Source organism: Ricinus communis, chromosome 9 (genome assembly GCF_019578655.1).
Source record: "Ricinus communis isolate WT05 ecotype wild-type chromosome 9, ASM1957865v1, whole genome shotgun sequence".
NCBI classification, from domain to species: Eukaryota; Viridiplantae; Streptophyta; class Magnoliopsida; order Malpighiales; family Euphorbiaceae; genus Ricinus; species Ricinus communis.
Window position 1 is genome coordinate 2,844,208 of NC_063264.1, and position 17,282 is coordinate 2,861,489.

At 33.7% G+C, this 17,282-nt stretch overlaps 3 protein-coding genes across 8 annotated transcripts; 2 read left to right on the forward strand and 1 right to left on the reverse strand.

The window, feature by feature from the left end:
- Positions 1–391: 391 nt before the first annotated feature.
- Positions 392–4,083, forward strand: LOC8271603 (glucose-1-phosphate adenylyltransferase large subunit 3, chloroplastic/amyloplastic). Its single transcript, XM_002517150.4, has 15 exons — positions 392–907; positions 1,083–1,196; positions 1,323–1,496; positions 1,614–1,706; positions 1,897–1,980; positions 2,098–2,153; positions 2,247–2,340; positions 2,419–2,531; positions 2,630–2,702; positions 2,783–2,863; positions 2,986–3,072; positions 3,169–3,273; positions 3,385–3,491; positions 3,595–3,655; positions 3,837–4,083. Exons 1-15 carry the CDS (start codon positions 650–652, stop codon positions 3,936–3,938), a joined length of 1,602 nt encoding a protein of 533 aa, XP_002517196.1. The 5' UTR covers positions 392–649; the 3' UTR covers positions 3,939–4,083.
- Positions 4,084–4,355: 272 nt separating this feature from the next.
- On the reverse strand, positions 4,356–7,707 carry LOC8271602 (DEAD-box ATP-dependent RNA helicase 58, chloroplastic). Of its 6 annotated transcripts, none has more exons than XM_002517149.4 (10): positions 7,301–7,707; positions 7,116–7,209; positions 6,920–7,033; positions 6,714–6,815; positions 6,524–6,628; positions 6,206–6,364; positions 6,035–6,103; positions 5,757–5,846; positions 5,029–5,169; positions 4,356–4,671 (listed from the first exon to the last, which is right to left on the reverse strand). In XM_002517149.4, the coding sequence occupies exons 1-10, from the start codon at positions 7,591–7,593 to the stop codon at positions 4,408–4,410; spliced, it is 1,431 nt and encodes a 476-aa protein (XP_002517195.1). In that variant the 5' UTR covers positions 7,594–7,707; the 3' UTR covers positions 4,356–4,407. The 6 variants fall into 6 exon arrangements, with proteins under 6 accessions (XP_002517195.1, XP_015573511.1, XP_025012745.1 ...); XM_015718025.3 differs by having other exon boundaries at positions 6,920–7,029; positions 7,301–7,390; XM_025156978.2 differs by having other exon boundaries at positions 4,529–4,685; positions 7,301–7,672.
- A 2,954-nt stretch (positions 7,708–10,661) lies between these two features.
- LOC8271601 (E3 ubiquitin-protein ligase RHF1A) lies at positions 10,662–13,990 on the forward strand. The gene is made up of 8 exons (XM_015718057.3): positions 10,662–11,061; positions 11,554–11,600; positions 11,731–11,793; positions 11,938–12,049; positions 12,156–12,463; positions 12,854–12,955; positions 13,048–13,408; positions 13,656–13,990. The coding sequence occupies exons 1-8, from the start codon at positions 10,858–10,860 to the stop codon at positions 13,665–13,667; spliced, it is 1,209 nt and encodes a 402-aa protein (XP_015573543.1). The 5' UTR covers positions 10,662–10,857; the 3' UTR covers positions 13,668–13,990.
- Positions 13,991–17,282: the final 3,292 nt, after the last annotated feature.

Below are 17,282 nucleotides of genomic sequence, written 5' to 3' on the forward strand. Positions count from 1 at the left end.
CGCCCGAGCAAATCGCTGATTAAGTTATAAAAACCAAAAAAGATACAATTATTAAGATCCACTTGGACCCATCATCGTCTTCTCCACCAATCACCTCCACATCACCGCCGTATATCTACGACAATAACTGCCACATTATCATAGAAATCATTTTGGATAGCAACAATAAGACTGTATCACTCCAGAAACACATAAAATGATGATCAGAGCATGATCATCATCGGCAGACGTCATCACTATTATAGTTTATATTGTGAAATTTTAATGGCATTTTATGAGTTAGGATTGATTTCAGTTAGAATTTTAACTGTCCTACACAATAGAATATTACATTTCTTGGTATGGCTTCTCTTGCATTGCATATTTGAAAAATCTTGGAGCAGCAGCAACTCGTAGAATATTCCGTGATTCGTAATTAGTTACAACAGCTGTGTACTTTTCAGGAATCACATGATTTACCTCACAAATACAGACACATACAAATTGGTGGATGCAATTGAATTTGGATAACGTGGCACTGACTCGCCAATACTATAGTCCCACCTAAGCAAATTTTGCACCTCTTCTTTCTCCAGTACTCCACAGCTCTATACATGCAAGATTTTCCTTCACTTCACTTTCCAATTTTCTCCCTGGAGTTTTCAACAAAATGGCAGTATCGGCAGATTGCCGGTTCTCCCTTTCAGTCGCCGGCGGTCAGCTTCATGGTGGTGCTGCAGGATTGGCCGGAGGAAGGAACATAAGACTCGTCAAGTTTGGTAATGGAGAGTTAATGGGAAGTAAGCTCAAGCTAACTCAGCTTCATCAGAGAGCTAGTACTACTAGCAGCAGTAACAGCAGCAGTGGCAAGGTTGTTAAGCAACATGTATCCATGTCTCTCACTACTAATATAGCAGCAGATTACAAGGTCAGTAGAAATTAAGCTTGTGTCTTTAAAACATACTTCAAGAAATAAAGAATGCGACTCTCAATGTTTCATTTATTAGTCACCGTAACTTTAATCTTGAAACGTTATTAATCGTATAGCCTTTAACTTCATTTCTTTTGATGAGTTCTATATAATATATACGTTATATGTGCAGTTAAGAGACCTAGAAATGGAAAAAAGGGACCCAAGAACAGTCGTGGCAATTATTCTAGGAGGAGGAGCTGGTACTCGTCTTTTCCCTCTCACTAAGCGTCGTGCCAAACCTGCTGTAAGTTCCTTTTTGTCAAAATTTCCTTAATGTTTAGCCTCTTTTTAACAGTTTCGAACTTTGGGAACAGTTAGTTCTTTTCAAGTCAGAGTTCCCTTTAATTTGGTGCTAAACATTGTTTTATAGGTTCCAATTGGAGGTGCATACAGGCTGATTGATGTTCCAATGAGCAACTGCATTAACAGTGGAATCAACAAGGTCTACATTCTCACCCAATTTAACTCAGCATCACTCAACAGGCATCTTGCTCGAGCTTATAACTTTGGAAATGGAATCAATTTTGGAGATGGCTTCGTTGAGGTACTTTTTAGAATTCTTTAGCAGGAATAAGAGTGCACATTTTACAACAACAAGTGGACATGAAGGTAGGTCCTTTAAAAAAGTTACTGAAAGCGTAAATATGTTCCTCTCTTTTAGGTTCTGGCAGCCACTCAAACCCCTGGAGAAGCAGGTAAGAGGTGGTTCCAGGGCACTGCTGATGCTGTGAGACAGTTCCATTGGCTTTTCGAGGTATCATTACAGCTACTCAAATCTTTTTCTTTGGCACATCAGAGTACTAGATGTGTTATACAAAACCCTTTCTAAACTTTCCTCATGTCATCTAAGAAATCACACTTACATTTCTTTGATTTCTGAATCCGACAATTTCATGGACAAGGATGCTATGCATATATTCTTACAATGCACTTGTATGTCGTAGGATGCAAGAAGTAAGGATATTGACGATGTCCTGGTTCTCTCTGGAGATCACTTGTATCGTATGGACTACATGGATTTTGTGCAGGTATGAGGACAGGCACACTTCAATTAAGTTCATGTTTGAGCTCACTACTTCACTGAATTCAGCCTATACATTCATATACTGCTTATCAGACATTAAGATTTATTTCCGCATTATCAGAATCATCGGCAGAGTGGTGCAGATATCACCATCTCTTGTTTGCCAATGGATGACAGGTAGGTCAAAGTTTATTAGAATTAGGCTTCTTATATTTTAGGTAACTCTTGTGTATTTTTCTGTTTTTGAGACTTGTCTTTGTTTCATGATAGCCGTGCCTCAGATTTTGGTCTCATGAACATAGATAATAAAGGAAGAGTTCTTTCATTCAGTGAAAAGCCTAAAGGGGCTGACCTGAAGGCAATGGTAAGTTACTGTTTTGTTCAAGTCCTCTTTCAACAGAAGAAAATATGATGGTTATGCTAACTTCTGAGCGCACTTTAGGCAGTTGACACAACAGTTTTGGGACTATCAAAGGAAGAGGCTGAAAAGAAACCGTACATTGCTTCAATGGGAGTATATGTCTTCAAGAAGGAGATACTGTTGAATCTTTTGAGGTATCAATCATTTCAAGTGATTTCATGATTTTGGTTTAACACTAACATGGAATTAAAATAAAAGACTACTGGCTACCATGATGTTGTTGTTGCTTCAGATGGCGTTTTCCAACTGCAAATGACTTTGGATCAGAGATAATCCCAGCCTCAGCAAAAGAATTTTTCATCAAGGTCTGTTTCTTTTCTTAGTTTTGATGCTGTTGTGCAATGCTGAATTTATAGTAATGTTCAAAGTGGAATTTTTTGAGCAGGCTTATCTCTTCAATGATTATTGGGAAGACATAGGAACTATCCAATCCTTCTTTGCGGCAAACCTTGCCCTCACGGAGCATGTAAGTTAGAATATTGCGTATTTTTCTGTTGTTTTCAATGGGATTCCTCGAGCTTCTGATGTAAAAGGTCTATTTGTATGGAATGAATGATCTTTATTTATATGTATCTTTGGAACTTTCAGCCACCGCGATTTAGTTTCTATGACGCAGCAAAGCCAATGTATACATCAAGAAGAAATTTACCTCCATCAAAAATTGAAAATTGCAAGGTATACTTTAATCACTTTAATTCCCCATTATTGATTTGTCCGATTCTAACTTATGTTCTTAAACTTTGAACATGATTTCTAATTAATTATGTGCAGATCGTTGATTCAATCATCTCTCATGGAAGTTTTCTAACCAACTCCTTTATAGAGCACAGTGTTGTTGGTATCAGATCTCGAATAAACTCTAATGTCCATTTAAAGGTTCGTCGAAATATCAGTGTTGTTCTTCAGAATTTAAAATCCTATGTCTTTTCGTGAACTTTCTTTCTATATAGCAAATTGAGGTATGCCCTTGTGATCAAACAAATGCAGGATACAGTGATGCTTGGTGCTGACTTCTACGAAACTGATGATGAAGTAGCAGCACTGCTAGCTGAAGGAAGAGTACCTATTGGAATAGGTGAAAATACAAAAATCAGGTATTAGAAAAGCTTAAATTTCCTGGCCTGTCTTCTTAATACACTAGATCAAATATTCTTGTCGGATTCTTCTCCTCATCTCGTGTGGGATAATGTTATACAGGGAGTGTATCATCGACAAGAATGCCAGAATAGGGAAAAATGTAGTTATTGCTAACTCAGAGGTATGGTTTTGCAAACTAAATATATTATATGTTTTAGGTAAATGATAAAAGAGTTGCATGACAAGACATACTTGTTAACAAGCAAAGAAGGAAGTTTACCAGGACGGACCTTTCATTCCTAAGCTTAGACTGAAATCTGTTTTAACTTGTTAATCTCTGCTTTTTTGTTGAACTTTTGCAGGGCATACAAGAGGCTGATAGATCTTCAGAAGGCTTCTACATTAGATCTGGTGTTACCATCATATTAAAAAACTCTGTTATTCAAGATGGATTTGTAATATAGTTGTTCTATTCATCCTTCCATCCTTTTTTTTGTTGATCAGGATGGAAACCAGAAAATAAAGTGTTAGAGAAACTTGAATTGGCGTCAACAGAACCCTTTTATTTTTCCCACTTTTCAATGAAATCACTGACATCGACTTCCGATATATAGTTTCAAGCAATACATGCACTTTCTCATAATACCTTGGGAACCCCGATTTGCATTAGGAATAGAAATAGATCCTACCCAAGTTCTTGGACTCAACCGAGATTATTACACAAGTTAATCAACATTCATAGTATATCTTCGGTAAGGTTTCATTGTCCCTCTTACTTTCATTGATACCCTTTCATGCGAGTCTCCATTAATTTTGTAAGAGCTTCTGAATTCTCATTGATGTGTTTCATCGCATAAGATGAAGAATAAGACACTGGAAGGTTGGAAAGAGAAGCAAGCAGCCATAAAATTATAAATTGAATCATCACTGGAACTATAAAATAAGCTCTTCACAATTGAACATTAGTTCATTTTCATATCTTTGCAGAACAAACCGCTCCTCTGGTGTAATAATATTGGTGGCATAGCATTTTTCATCTGAAAAAGGTTTCCTGCCTGTTCTTCCAGCGCGATGAAGATAATCTACGGCAGTTCTCGGCAGCTCAAAGTTGTATATATGAGTTGTTTCTGGAAGGTCAACCCCTCTTGCAGCTATATCAGTTGCTACAAGAAGATAGCCTCCTCCCTGCTTTACTTCCTGTACGCAGAACTCTATTAAAATAATAAGCAAAATAATATAATAAACAAAAACAACCAAATGTGGACTTTACCCCTAACAAGTCAATGGTTTATCGCCTTATTTTTCTTGAAATTTTATTTGTATTTTCTTTGCAATGCTATGCAGTATGAGTATATGGATCTTAATAAGAATTAAGAGTATTTAGCAACATGTTCATAATACTTTCTAACAATTGATTAAATAATATAGAAACTAAAATGAAAATTTGAAAGGACTTTTTTATTTGAATGGCTTAAAATAATGGATTGAGACAAGGTATCTGTGCCAATTGCCACAATCAATATTCAGGCACTTAAGAAAGTGGATAGCGCTTACTGATAATGAAGCTGCTCGTAAATTGAAATTCATGTCTTCCTCCAGAAGAAGGATATCTGAACAATCACTATACGAAGTTTCTAAGAAATCAACCAAGAGAGTTGTTGGTGGAGCATGTCCGGCCTTTTTTGATTTCTCAGACTATAGAAATCAAAATGATATGAATTAATTTACTACACTAGCCTGTCCTTTTACATAAAGAAAGAAATATAGAAGTTCGACAGGATATTGATATAGTATATGATTATATTTAACAAGTTTTATGTATATACTCTATTTGTCAGTCACACCTCATTCATTGTCATAAAGAATTATATTACTTGGAACAAATGACACAGTCGGCTAGCTGAAGAGACCTTTTTAGGCTTGACTGAGATTGATGGAATTTAAAAATTAACATACAACTATACTTGACCTTTGTGATGTTCAAAAAGAAAAGCCTGGCGTTTGCTACATGCTACTCGTTAATGCTTGTCAGCAGACTCAGACTTATAATTATCTGACAGGCTAGACAAGATCACAAATGATTCATATAAAATCAGTTTTACTGGTGACAGTGCCTAGGAGATTTCTTCTGGCTATCATTATGAGGGAAAGCAACATTACCAAATTACAGATTACTCAGAATTAAAAGCAGAATCTAAGCTCATCCTAATGAGTCATGATAACATTTAGTGATTTTATCAATTTTCTAAAATTAGTACATTTAGGTAGAATGCTGCACAAACCTGCTCGCCAACAAAAACAATGCCAGACTTGGGTGCATCACACTGCAACAAGGAGAGCAATATTTGATGCCTCTGGTTTTTACTGCATATCTATGAAAGAAAGCACCATTACTAACACACTTAAAAATATATATATATATATATATATATATATATTCGAAAAGATGATACTCAGGAACAGGTTAAAATAAAGTCGCAACAATATAAAATGTGAATATTTGCTCACAGTGATTGAACCAGGAAGCATAATAGATTAAGTATCATCCAAAATTTCTTACTACAAATCTATGCTGCAGGCACGACGGCATAGGCTGAACAGGATTAATATGAACATGAACTGCATCACTCTGTAAATCATACGGAGAATGGAAGTAACCTTGGTTCCAACATTGTATAAAATCCCAGTAATTAGAACCTTCTAGCAATAACTGTTTCTATATCCAACAAACCTTGGTCCATTTCTGCTGTATGCAATCATACAAAAATCGTCTATGCTGAGGGATGGATGCACTAGCAAAAACAGTCTGACGGCTATTGCATGATGAATATGATGTTAAAAGTTTCCGGAGAGAACTGACTTGTTTTGAAGAGTTGAACATGAAATCCACCTAATGAAAGGATGAAAAATAAAGTTTCATTCCTTCAGATCACTTTAGTTTTATTTTCCAAAAACTCGGCACGTCTACTCAAAAGAAAAGCCTTTTTTCATGTTTCAGTCTTTAGTTATGTAGAAAACATATGACATAGACTAAAGCCAGAAGAATTACCTCGTCAATAACCAGCACCTGCATTGAATCAAGTTTGAATATATGTTTCTCAAGCATTTGGCACAAACTTGCTATTGTTGCCACCACAATTTTAGGAGGCTCCGCCTGAAAGTCATATTTTCTCCTCTTAACATCAGCAATACAAACAAAAAGACTTAACAAGCCATATGACATAAAAAAAATGCCACACCTTTAACCAACTCTTATGTCTTCTCAACATCCCACCATCAAGAAGTGCCATTACAGTAACATCCATTGGCTTTGCAGCCAACATCCTAGCAACTTTAGTAACCTTATTTCCCCAAGAAAATATAATATCAACAGCAACAACAATCCAATTCAATAGTAACAAAAAAAAAAAACTTCAAACTTAAAAATTCCAAAATGAATCCTCACTTGCATTCCTAATTCTCGGGTAGGCACAATAATAAGTGCTTGCACAGCAGACCTTTGAGCATTAATGACAGAATATATCAACAAAAGGTACGCAAGTGTCTTCCCAGAACCTGTCTAGGGATCCAAAAACAAGAACTAGATTAGCTATTTTCTTTTGTAAAGAGACTTATAATTTACAAAAAGAGGCAAAATTAACCTGGCCATGAAGTATACAGTCCTGCCCACTAAAAAGAACAGGCAAAGCTTGTCTCTGTACATCTGTTGGCATCACATACCCAATTTCTTCCATCCTTAAAACAGGTTGAAAGAAAAATGTTGCATTTGTTAGAGCTATTAAAATGATCAAATTTGTTTTTTTTTTTTCAAATATTGAAACTTTACCTGTGCAAAACTGGCTCCGGGACGTAATTTTGGCAAAGCTCTCGGAGTGTTAAGAAATGGTTCGATTTAGGGTCGAATTGTTCTTCTTCTTCTTCTTCTTTGGTTATTAGAGAAGTAGAAGAGTTTAGAACAGCCTGTAAATGGCTGAAACTGAGTGTAGAGAGTAAACCTCTGTTTTTGAAGAGATTAAGATTATCATTGCTAGTTGATTGGAGCAAGAAACGGTGTCGTTGTGTACTTGGTTTACAGAAGCAGAAGGAGAGAAGCTGCGTATGCGAAGTAGAAGAAAACATGGATATGATATGATATGATCTCTCTTTAGTTTCAGAGTCCGAATCAGCAATTAATCGATAAAATTTGGATACTGTTTCTCTGTAAACAGCAGTCGGCAATGGGACACGTATTTCTCTTTATTACTTTGACAATATTACGCCAGCTCCACTTCTACATGTAAACTACACGTTGATTAATTTTTCAAGAGCTATCTAATTGAATTTATCTAATCAAATATAAATAATATCTAATTTACTTTATTTATTAAAATAAAATTAAAAAATTTAGTGATATATTTTTTTAAATAAATATTTTTAATTATATATATATATATATATATATATATTAATTTCTGAAATTTAAAATTATTTTGTCATCTATGTTTAATTTTTGACACATAAATTTTTTATTATGATATATATATTTAATTTTTTTACATATAATTCAATTTGTATGTAATTTTATAATTTTTTATTAATTTATTAATTTATAAATTATATTTCTAACTAAATATTAATTTTAATGTTAAAAATAATATATTAATTATATTTCATATATTATATTAACTAATAAATAATTTTTTAATAAGATAATGATATATTCTATCCTAGAAATAATATATTAATTATTATAATTGATTAATAAATAATTCTAATAATTTTATACTAGTGTATTAATAAAATTTTAAAATTTTAAAAGAAAATTTAAAATATTCTAAAATAGTTAGTTTGTTGTTTTTTTAAAATTTTTATAAATTCGTATTAAATATTATAAATCTTATTAAATTAAATCTACCATTTTAATTTTATAATCAAAATAATAATAACGGTCGTGTAATGCACGAGTAAATAACTAGTATTTTTATTTAACTTTTAAATTTTATTAAATTTATTTAGATAAATATATGTAATAAATTTATTTAATTACAATTCTATATTCATATAAATATATATTATTAGTTCTTCACTAGCTGAAATTTTACTTTTACGACGAATATAAATATAAGGGAATGACTATCCTTATTGTGCAGCCTACATCGTCTAATGGGCCTCTTATAATTCTAATATTATTAATTGAACACAGTTAAATCGAACCAAGTCAATGGATGTAAGGCATATTATTTTGTAATAAAGAATTTTTTTAAAAAAAAATTAATTTATAACTAAACATTAGCATATTTTATTATTTTTCAAATATAATATTTAATTTAATTAATTTTTAATCATCAGTAATAATAATAAAAAAACTGAATTAATATAAATACTACATCTAATAGTAATACCAATAAGGCAAATACGCCTTAGATTCATCTCCCTTAATAATGTTAGTTTTAGCTTTTTTAAACAAAAAGGTTATACATTGGATTGAGTAATAGGATAACCAATTGGATAACCTTTTACCTTTGAATGACAGAGTATTTTCCTTTGTAGTTGGTTGGGTTTTTACCAGACATCCTAATCTTTTGCGTCTTTTTAATATGAATTCTTAATAGAATCAAACTGTAACTTATATTTTTTATCATCAATTCAGTTACCAAAAATTTCAGAAAAATATGAATCTTTGATGTCATTCGGATTCGATAGTGCCTAATGTACGGTGGTGATGTTGGGACAAACGGTGAATATATATAAAATATATTCTATTTTCTCAAAGAAAGCCCTTGCATTTTAACGTATTTATAGAAATAAGTTTTATATTTCAAAATATCTAGTGGGGCCCTGTTTTATCATTTTATGTTGAAATAATTGCAGCAATAATTATAAATCCTTTTAGAATGAAAAATCAAAAAAAAAAAAAAAAAAAAAAAAAGAAAAAGCAACCATGACTTATGAGAAATGAAAAAGTAGCAAGCACGGCTTATTTACTCATAATTTTTTATGCTAGTTTTTTAAATAAAAATAAAAAATAGGATTTATATTTATTTATAGTATTTTTCTAAATAAAAATAAAAAATAATTTTAACATATATTTTTTTATATTTTTCTTTGTATAGAAAGTTATTCATTTTTATTTACTTCAAATCTACTTTTATGTTTAAAATATTACTTAAATAAAAATAATTTTTATATAAAATAAATATATTTTATAGATATTTATAAAAATAAAAATTTTTCCTTCCGTTAAAATAATTTTATATTTTAATTCATATAAACTTATAAAAATATCTATATAAATATTAATCATTAATGATCATCGTTTGTTTCCCCTTCTATCAATATTTTAGTAATATTAAACATATTTTTATTGATTTTATATTTGATTCAGATAAAAATAAAATAATAAAATCTTGATTTTTGATTTTTTCTAAATACTTCATACCTCAAAATATAGTTATATGTAATTTATGTATTATATATATAAAAGTAAATAATATAAAATGAATCATTTTCCAAATATTCTTAAAATATACAATTTTGTGAGAAAAATAATATGTAAAAAAGAAACGGAGCTTAAGAATTATAAAAAAGGTTATAGGTGTTAGGTGAGTTGGTTTCCCAACTTGGAAGTATTTTCAAACTTCCATCATGCTTTAGAATAATATAATTGATAATTGTTTAGTTTCTTGGTTAAGAGAAAAACTAAGTGTTGGGTAACACAATCAAGCATTCCTTTGACATTATTCTCAAAAAAAGTATTCCTTTTAACTAATTAATCTTATATGATTCATTTGTAGCAAAATATGTTAGGTAATTAGGGACTATTTCTTACCCAAAACAAAGTGGAATATTTGGACCAAACACAATCCAATTCAATCTAACATAAGTAAACAACACAATCCAATTACATAAAATATATTCACCAAATATTATAAAATTAAGGAATCCAATGCACAATCCTTATCTTGACAATGAAAAAACCTACCTTAAATAGATACATGTATTGGACTAAATCCCCATCTTCCAAGTTAATGCATTATACATGAGGATTAAATCTTCTAATTTCTTTTTAATTAAATGAAAAACGACAAGGGAAACTGTGGGAGATCATATAAGACGACAATAAAACTAGGGAGTAAAACAGTAATTTCAAGGAAGCCGGTGGGCATGGATTGAGAAATTAAAGAAAGAAAGGGAGGAGTCAAAAGAAAAGAATGGGAAAGATTTGATTGATTCCATCAAACAAAACAAACCGTCTGAATCGGATTATCCCGCCCCTTGGGTTTCTCCCTTTTTAATTATTTTCTTTGACCTTTTGGATTGCAATTAGGGTTCCTTTCTTCTTCTTCTACTACTAAATTCTCTCTTCCAAGTTCCATTTTTCTTTACTATCCATCATCAGCTCAGATGTCGGCCACCTTCTCCTCTTCTTCTTCTTCTCCCTCTTCTTTATTGTTATCTGATCCTCCGTTCTTTTCGGCTTCAGCTTCTGCCGTTGTTGTTGCTGATGCTGATGGTGCTGGTGGTTCTTCAGGAGCCATTCTCGTCGACTCTTTTGAGGACTGTTGCAGTATATGCCTCGAGCCTTTCACTTCTCAAAATCCTTCTACTGTACGACTGTCACTCTTGTTCATCATTTTTTTCTGAGATTTTTTTCTTAATTTTCTTTTTCCAGTTTTTTGTTAAATTGAATTAAAAAAATCTTTTATATTGTTTTGAGCAATCATCAACGTGAACTGTTAATTGATCAGTTATACGGTTGCGAAGTCTGGAGCAATTGGTGAATTTAGCAATTTATTATTAGCGTATTTTATCATTGTATATGCAATTATATTTGACTTGAACATTTTAGGATGTTCAATTTTTAGTATGATCCGTCTTTTTTATTGTTTTATATTTTCTTTCCCTGCGGATGTTATATGTGAGGCCTTGTTTGGAATAATTCATAAGCAAGCATTCACTGTCGTGATTTCTTTTCTTCACTTTTTGTACAAAAAAGTTTGAAATCATTGAAGTTTTAGCAACTTTGGGCTTTCCGAACACTCACCAAGTGATTGCAGTTATGGATGTTAACCTTCTTTTTAACTTTGTTTCTTGTTTCAGGTCACCAGCTGCAAACATGAATACCATCTTCAATGTATTTTAGAATGGTAGGCCTCACTGGAAAATATATTGATTTAGTAGATTAGAAACTATACTTGTACCCCATCCTAGGAGCATTTACTTATTGCGGAAATTTTTGACACACACTCTTTTTCAAATGATCTCTATCTTGTTTAGGTCACAGAGAAGCAAAGAGTGCCCAATCTGTTGGCAGCTACTTGTCTTACAGGAACCCGCTTGGTAAGTATCTTACATGCTGTCTCTTATGTGCATTCTTAAACTTCCGAAGGCATGGAGACGTTGTTCAGTTTTATGCTGATAAAAGAAAACTAATCGGCTAATGCTTTTATTTTGTAACCCTTCATTTTTACTTCTACTTCATAGCCAAGAACTTTTAGCTGCTGTTGAGACTGAGAGGCGTTTAAGGTCAAGGAACACACCTTCTGCTGCATTCTCAAACCCGACTCGTTTTCATGAGGATATTGATGTAGAACAGGTTTTGTTGATCTTCTTTGAAATCCTTTTGAGAACTTGGTTTGATGCGTTTTTGGGTTTTAAAGTTATTCTTTGTTGTTTACTGGATGTGACATGGAACTTTTCAGGATTCCTACTCGGATGATTCTGATTTTGATGAGCGTATTATGCAACATCTAGCTGCTGTTGCTAGCAGGGCCCGTTATATTTGCAGAAGGGAGAGGCAGAGATCTTCTGGACAGGGTCCCTCTCGGGCTCTCATCTTTCCTTCTCCTACCAATGAACCTAGTGCTCAGCAAACACACACCTCTGCAGTAGAAGGCCAAGATGTATATTATGGGTCATCACGGGGAAATTCAGCAACTTCTCTTTTGGAATCACAATCTCTGCCATCTGTGGACACTGCTGTCAGCAAAGATGTTTCTTCTAAACCCAGGTATAAGCCTAAAACTGTAAGTCATAATAACAAATGTTATTACTTATCTGTCAAATAGATTTTTTCTTGGCCTACTAGGGTTAGTCCATGCATCTTTTGCTCTTAGGATTTATATTAGGCTCACAAGTGCAGGTGGATTGGCATTCTTGAATATAAAATAACTGGAATCAATGAAGTTATGAATTGAGTGCCTAAACATATTTTTGAATCTTCTTTTATCTTCTTAGTGTACCATGGATAAGTGCTTGTTTTTCTTCTTTTGCTAATTGCATTTGATAAGCAGTTTCACACAAAAGTCTTCTTCAGTGGCCACCTCTTGCATGTGTTATCTACTTATCTCTTGCTTTATTTATAGTTTTCCATCTTATTTCTTGATGATTCTTTATCCAGAGTTTTTCTTAGACCGCCATCAACTGTTGCTCCCCAAACATCATCTGAAGGGTTATCTTTCTCGGAGTCTATGAAATCTAAATGGGTTGCTGCTTCATCTAGGTAGATGCACATAATTTGTTCCCTTGAAGACTGATTTTTTGTATTTTCCTTCTAATCAACTGATGCTGAAGTTTGTGGCTGTGATGCAATAGATACAAGGAATCCATCTCTAAAAGTACGCAAGGTATAAAGGAGAAACTGCTTGCACGCAATAATTCAGTTAAGGAGCTCAGCAGAGGAGTGCAACGGGAAATGAGTGCAGGAATTGCTGGTGTTGCGCGAATGTTTGAGCGGCTTGATCTTACCCCAAAACGAACAGGAGCCTCCAGTCCTGTTTCTGGTTGTAGGGAAGGAACTTCAGAGCTCTCCTTGAAGGGAAAAGGCATGCAAGAGAATACCATTCTACAGGCACTCAACAAGAAAAGTGAGGAAGTCCCTTGTGCTGCAAGTATGGATGTGCCTTTGCATGTCTCCTACAATGTCCAAGGCCGAGTGGAAGTTCACCATGAACAGGTGGAGAAACATAAAGCCATAATTGCTATTGTCAATATTCACTGGCATCTAAAAGCATAAGCAACTATTGTTGCTTTCACACATCACTGAATTATTCAGCATAAATGCATGCTACAACAAGACAACATGGCTACTAAACTTGATCTCTTTGGGTTATATAGCTTATCTTTGAACTGAAAAGCTGCTTGTATCTCCTTTTCTTTTAATTAGAAAAACCTTCTTTTCTTACGTTTTGCTCTTATTGCAGAGAGATCATTGATGACGGAGAGGTTAAACCTGGCTGCCTAACTGCATTTTAATTTGTTTATATAAGAAGAGGGCAAATAATGCAAGTGACGTGCTCTGAAGAAACCAATCTGCTTGTTGGTTTGCGTCCTGCATTGGCCTATTTATGACTGTTCAGCGAACAAAGTGTGTTGTCTTTCATTAGGCTGAACTTTGAAGATAATTCTAGCACTCTTACTTCTGCTTTTTCGGGTTGCTTGTAATCCAATTACTAAGGTTGCACAATTCTGCTCGATTTGAGAGCGTAGATGCATCTCCCATTTATATTATGCCATGTTATTGCGTTGATTACATAAATTTCCATGAGTTCGGTCCAAAATATGCTTTTCTTTATTCATTTTCTCATAACAATAAAATCGGAGCATAATTCTTGAAATATAATAATTTGTTCCATTATGTTTTATCGTGATATTATATTGGTCTATTTGCGAATTTTATAAAATTCATTAATAAATCTATTGTGTTTGAATATGTATAAATTCTATTAAATTCATTTAAAGAATTTATTAGCAAATTTTGTGTTTGGTCGAAATAAACGTTATGAAATTTATTTTCAAATTGAGTTGAAAATTTAAAGTTGATGTATCTGTTTGGTTGTAAAATGATTAAAACTTTTGTGAAATGAATTATAACTAATTAAACACAGAATGTTTCTGGAAATTTATTATTTTATTTTACTTACGTAAACTATATTTGATTTCATATTTAATTTGTTTAAAATGAGTTCTAAAATTAGTATGTGGCATATCAAATATAAAATAGATCACATTATTATATTTATTTATAAAAAGGAAATTTATTTAAAGTATAATTCAATTACAAATTTGTTGAGAAATTCAAGTAAATGCAGTATTAAATACTGTGAATTATTACAAGATAGAACATTTTAGTCCTTACAGGGATAAAAGCTTAAAAATTTTATTAATCTCAATTTAGTACCATTTTTGAAACTAATAAGTAATAAACAACATGGGCCTCCTAGGGATTAAACAACTCTACTATCTTTCGGCTTCCCTTTTTTTAACTTTTCTCGCTTTCTCAGGGGAAAAAGGGAAAGAAAAGAGCAACCGGGTCTCAATAGAATCTTAGAAAGAAAAAGATAACATGATAGCTCTGTTTCCACATGCCTCTCATCTTCATAGGATCGACTCTTTCCCTTTTTAACAGGCCATGGAACAGAAAAGCCGACATAGCTACAAGCACAATTATTTATTTGATGGAAGTATAAACACAAGATTATGTATATAATTTTACGCAGATTATTTCAAAATCCATCAATTACTTGCATGATCCTCTCCTTTTTCATGTGCTAATCTCAGTCCACCCTTATGTAGATTTGGTACACGCTGTATGTTGTGGAACGAAAACCAGAAGGAACATTACAAGCTACTGCAAGCTGCATGCAGGATCAAGCATTGACAATCACACCACCTGCAATTTAAACAAGGATCAGATGTTTACAAATTAGCAAAACTTACTAGCTAGTTAATTGGAGAAAGGGAAGCACAAGTACCATTATGATGCAGAACTTGACCAGTGAAGTAGGAGTGATAAGTTTGGACTAAAACTTATGACCGATTCACCTTTTCATTGATCATCCGTTAGGACTATATATACAAATTCAGATATACAAATACAGTTGAAGATCTATTTCATACAACAAACTAATCAATATACATCTAGCTAATTCTAAACCAAGTCAAACTCAATAACCAATAACCAATTCAATTAAGCAAAGATATACTATATCTTAAATTATACTATATATCGAATACCCTTCCTCAAGTTGGTGCATGAGGATTACGAACACCCAACTTGCTAAGTAGAAAGGCAAACTGATCGCGTCCCAAAGCCTTGGTTAAAATGTCTGCCAATTGCTCGCCACTGCGAACATACACTGTATCAATGACGCCCTGCTGTATCTCATCACGCATGAAATGACAGTCAACTTCTATATGTTTTGTGCGTTCGTGGAAGATAGGATTGGCAGCTATATGCATGGCTGCTTGACTGTCACAAAAAACTTTTGCCGAGCTAGAATGATGTACTCCCAAGGACAACAATAGTCCTTAAGCCATTTGAGTTCACAAACTGTGGCAGCCATAGATCGATATTCTGGCTCTGCCGAAGAACGAGATACTGTGTGTTGTTTCTTTGTCTTCCAAGAAATGGGTGATCCACCGAGAAATATAAAATACCCTGTGAGTGATCGTCGAGTTAGTGGACAACCATCCCAATCGGAATCACAATAAGCATTCAGCTGTAAAGAGTTAGCTTGGAGAAGAATTCCTTGCCTAGGGCTGCCTTTCAAGTAGCGTACAACATGCAAAGCTGCTTCCCAATGTTCCTTCTGGGGACGTTGCATAAACTGTGCTAGAATGTGAACAGCATATGACAACTCAGGACGTGTCAAACTCAAATAAATGAAATGGCCCACCAGTCTCCGATATTGTTCAAGATCTGCCATTAACTCTCCTTTAGCAAGTGCAAGATGATGATTCTGCTCCATGGGAAAACTCGATAGTCGTGCTCCCAACAAGCCGGTTTCATTAATTATGTCCAATACATATTTTCGTTGGCATAGAAAAATTCCTTCACCATTTCTGGCAACTTCAACACCCAAAAAATATTTCAAAGCACCTAAATCCTTCATGTGAAAACATTGATTCAAATATGATTTAAATGCACTGATTAATTCTCTCTTATTGCCAGCAATGATAAGATCATCGACATATACCAGCATAACCAATTGCACATCATTTTGAATCAAGGTAACACAAGGAATAATCTGAATGTGATTGCACAAATCCATACCGTTTCAGTGCTTTAGCAAGTTTGGCAAACCAACAACGAGGTGCTTGTCTCAATCCATAAAGAGACTTGCGCAGGCGACACAGTTTTTCAGGATGCTGAGTTTGAAAACCAGGGGGCAGCTTCATATATATCTCCTCTGCCAAATCCCCATGAAGAAAGGCGTTATGAACATCCATTTGGTGAAGTTCCCATCATTTAGCTACTGCCACTGAAAGAAATGTACGCACTGTGACCATCTTTGCCACTGGTGTAAATGTTTCGTTGTAGTCGATCCCTTCTACTTGATTGTTACCAAGAATCACCAATCGTGCCTTGTATCGCTCAACAGTTCCATCTGAGTTATACTTAATCTCGTATACCCATTTGCTTCCTATCGCTTTCTTTCCTTGTGGCAAATCAACAAGTGTCCAAGTTCCATTTTTCTCAAGGGCAGCAATTTCATGTCTCATAGCTTCTCTCCATCGAGCATTCTTCACTCCTTGATGATAAAATTTGGGCTCCACATTGGCTGTTATGGCTGCTAAGAAAGCTTGATGCTTGGGTGAAAAATTAGTGTAATTCACAAATTTAGCCAAGTCGTAGGACATACCTGAGGACGATGCAGGTTTGGATGAACATGCAGAGGGGCTAGTGTCTTTGCACTGTGCCGAATAAGTTACAAAATCCTTCAGCCGTGTAGATTGTTGTTTTGAGCGAAGACCACGCCCAAGTTCTTTCTCACCTTCTACTTCAAGTTCTTTCTCACCTTCTACTTCAACTACACATTATAACCTGG

What these genes read in the sequence shown, in the direction of transcription:
- LOC8271601 (XM_015718057.3), top strand. Translation starts at nt 10,858, where the DNA reads ATGTCGGCCACCTTCTCCTCTTCTTCTTCTTCTCCCTCTTCTTTATTG. An exon ending in CTTCTCAAAATCCTTCTACT is followed by an intron (nt 11,062 to 11,553) that starts GTACGACTGTCA and finishes TTCTTGTTTCAG; the next exon opens with GTCACCAGCTGCAAACATGA. An exon ending in AGGATATTGATGTAGAACAG is followed by an intron (nt 12,050 to 12,155) that starts GTTTTGTTGATC and finishes GGAACTTTTCAG; the next exon opens with GATTCCTACTCGGATGATTC.
- LOC8271603 (XM_002517150.4), top strand. Translation starts at nt 650, where the DNA reads ATGGCAGTATCGGCAGATTGCCGGTTCTCCCTTTCAGTCGCCGGCGGT. An exon ending in TTGGAGATGGCTTCGTTGAG is followed by an intron (nt 1,497 to 1,613) that starts GTACTTTTTAGA and finishes CCTCTCTTTTAG; the next exon opens with GTTCTGGCAGCCACTCAAAC. An exon ending in GGTGAAAATACAAAAATCAG is followed by an intron (nt 3,492 to 3,594) that starts GTATTAGAAAAG and finishes AATGTTATACAG; the next exon opens with GGAGTGTATCATCGACAAGA.
- LOC8271602 (XM_002517149.4), bottom strand. Translation starts at nt 7,593, where the DNA reads ATGTTTTCTTCTACTTCGCATACGCAGCTTCTCTCCTTCTGCTTCTGT. An exon ending in CCGGAGCCAGTTTTGCACAG is followed by an intron (nt 7,210 to 7,300) that starts GTAAAGTTTCAA and finishes ACCTGTTTTAAG; the next exon opens with GATGGAAGAAATTGGGTATG. An exon ending in ACTGTATACTTCATGGCCAG is followed by an intron (nt 7,034 to 7,115) that starts GTTAATTTTGCC and finishes TTGGATCCCTAG; the next exon opens with ACAGGTTCTGGGAAGACACT.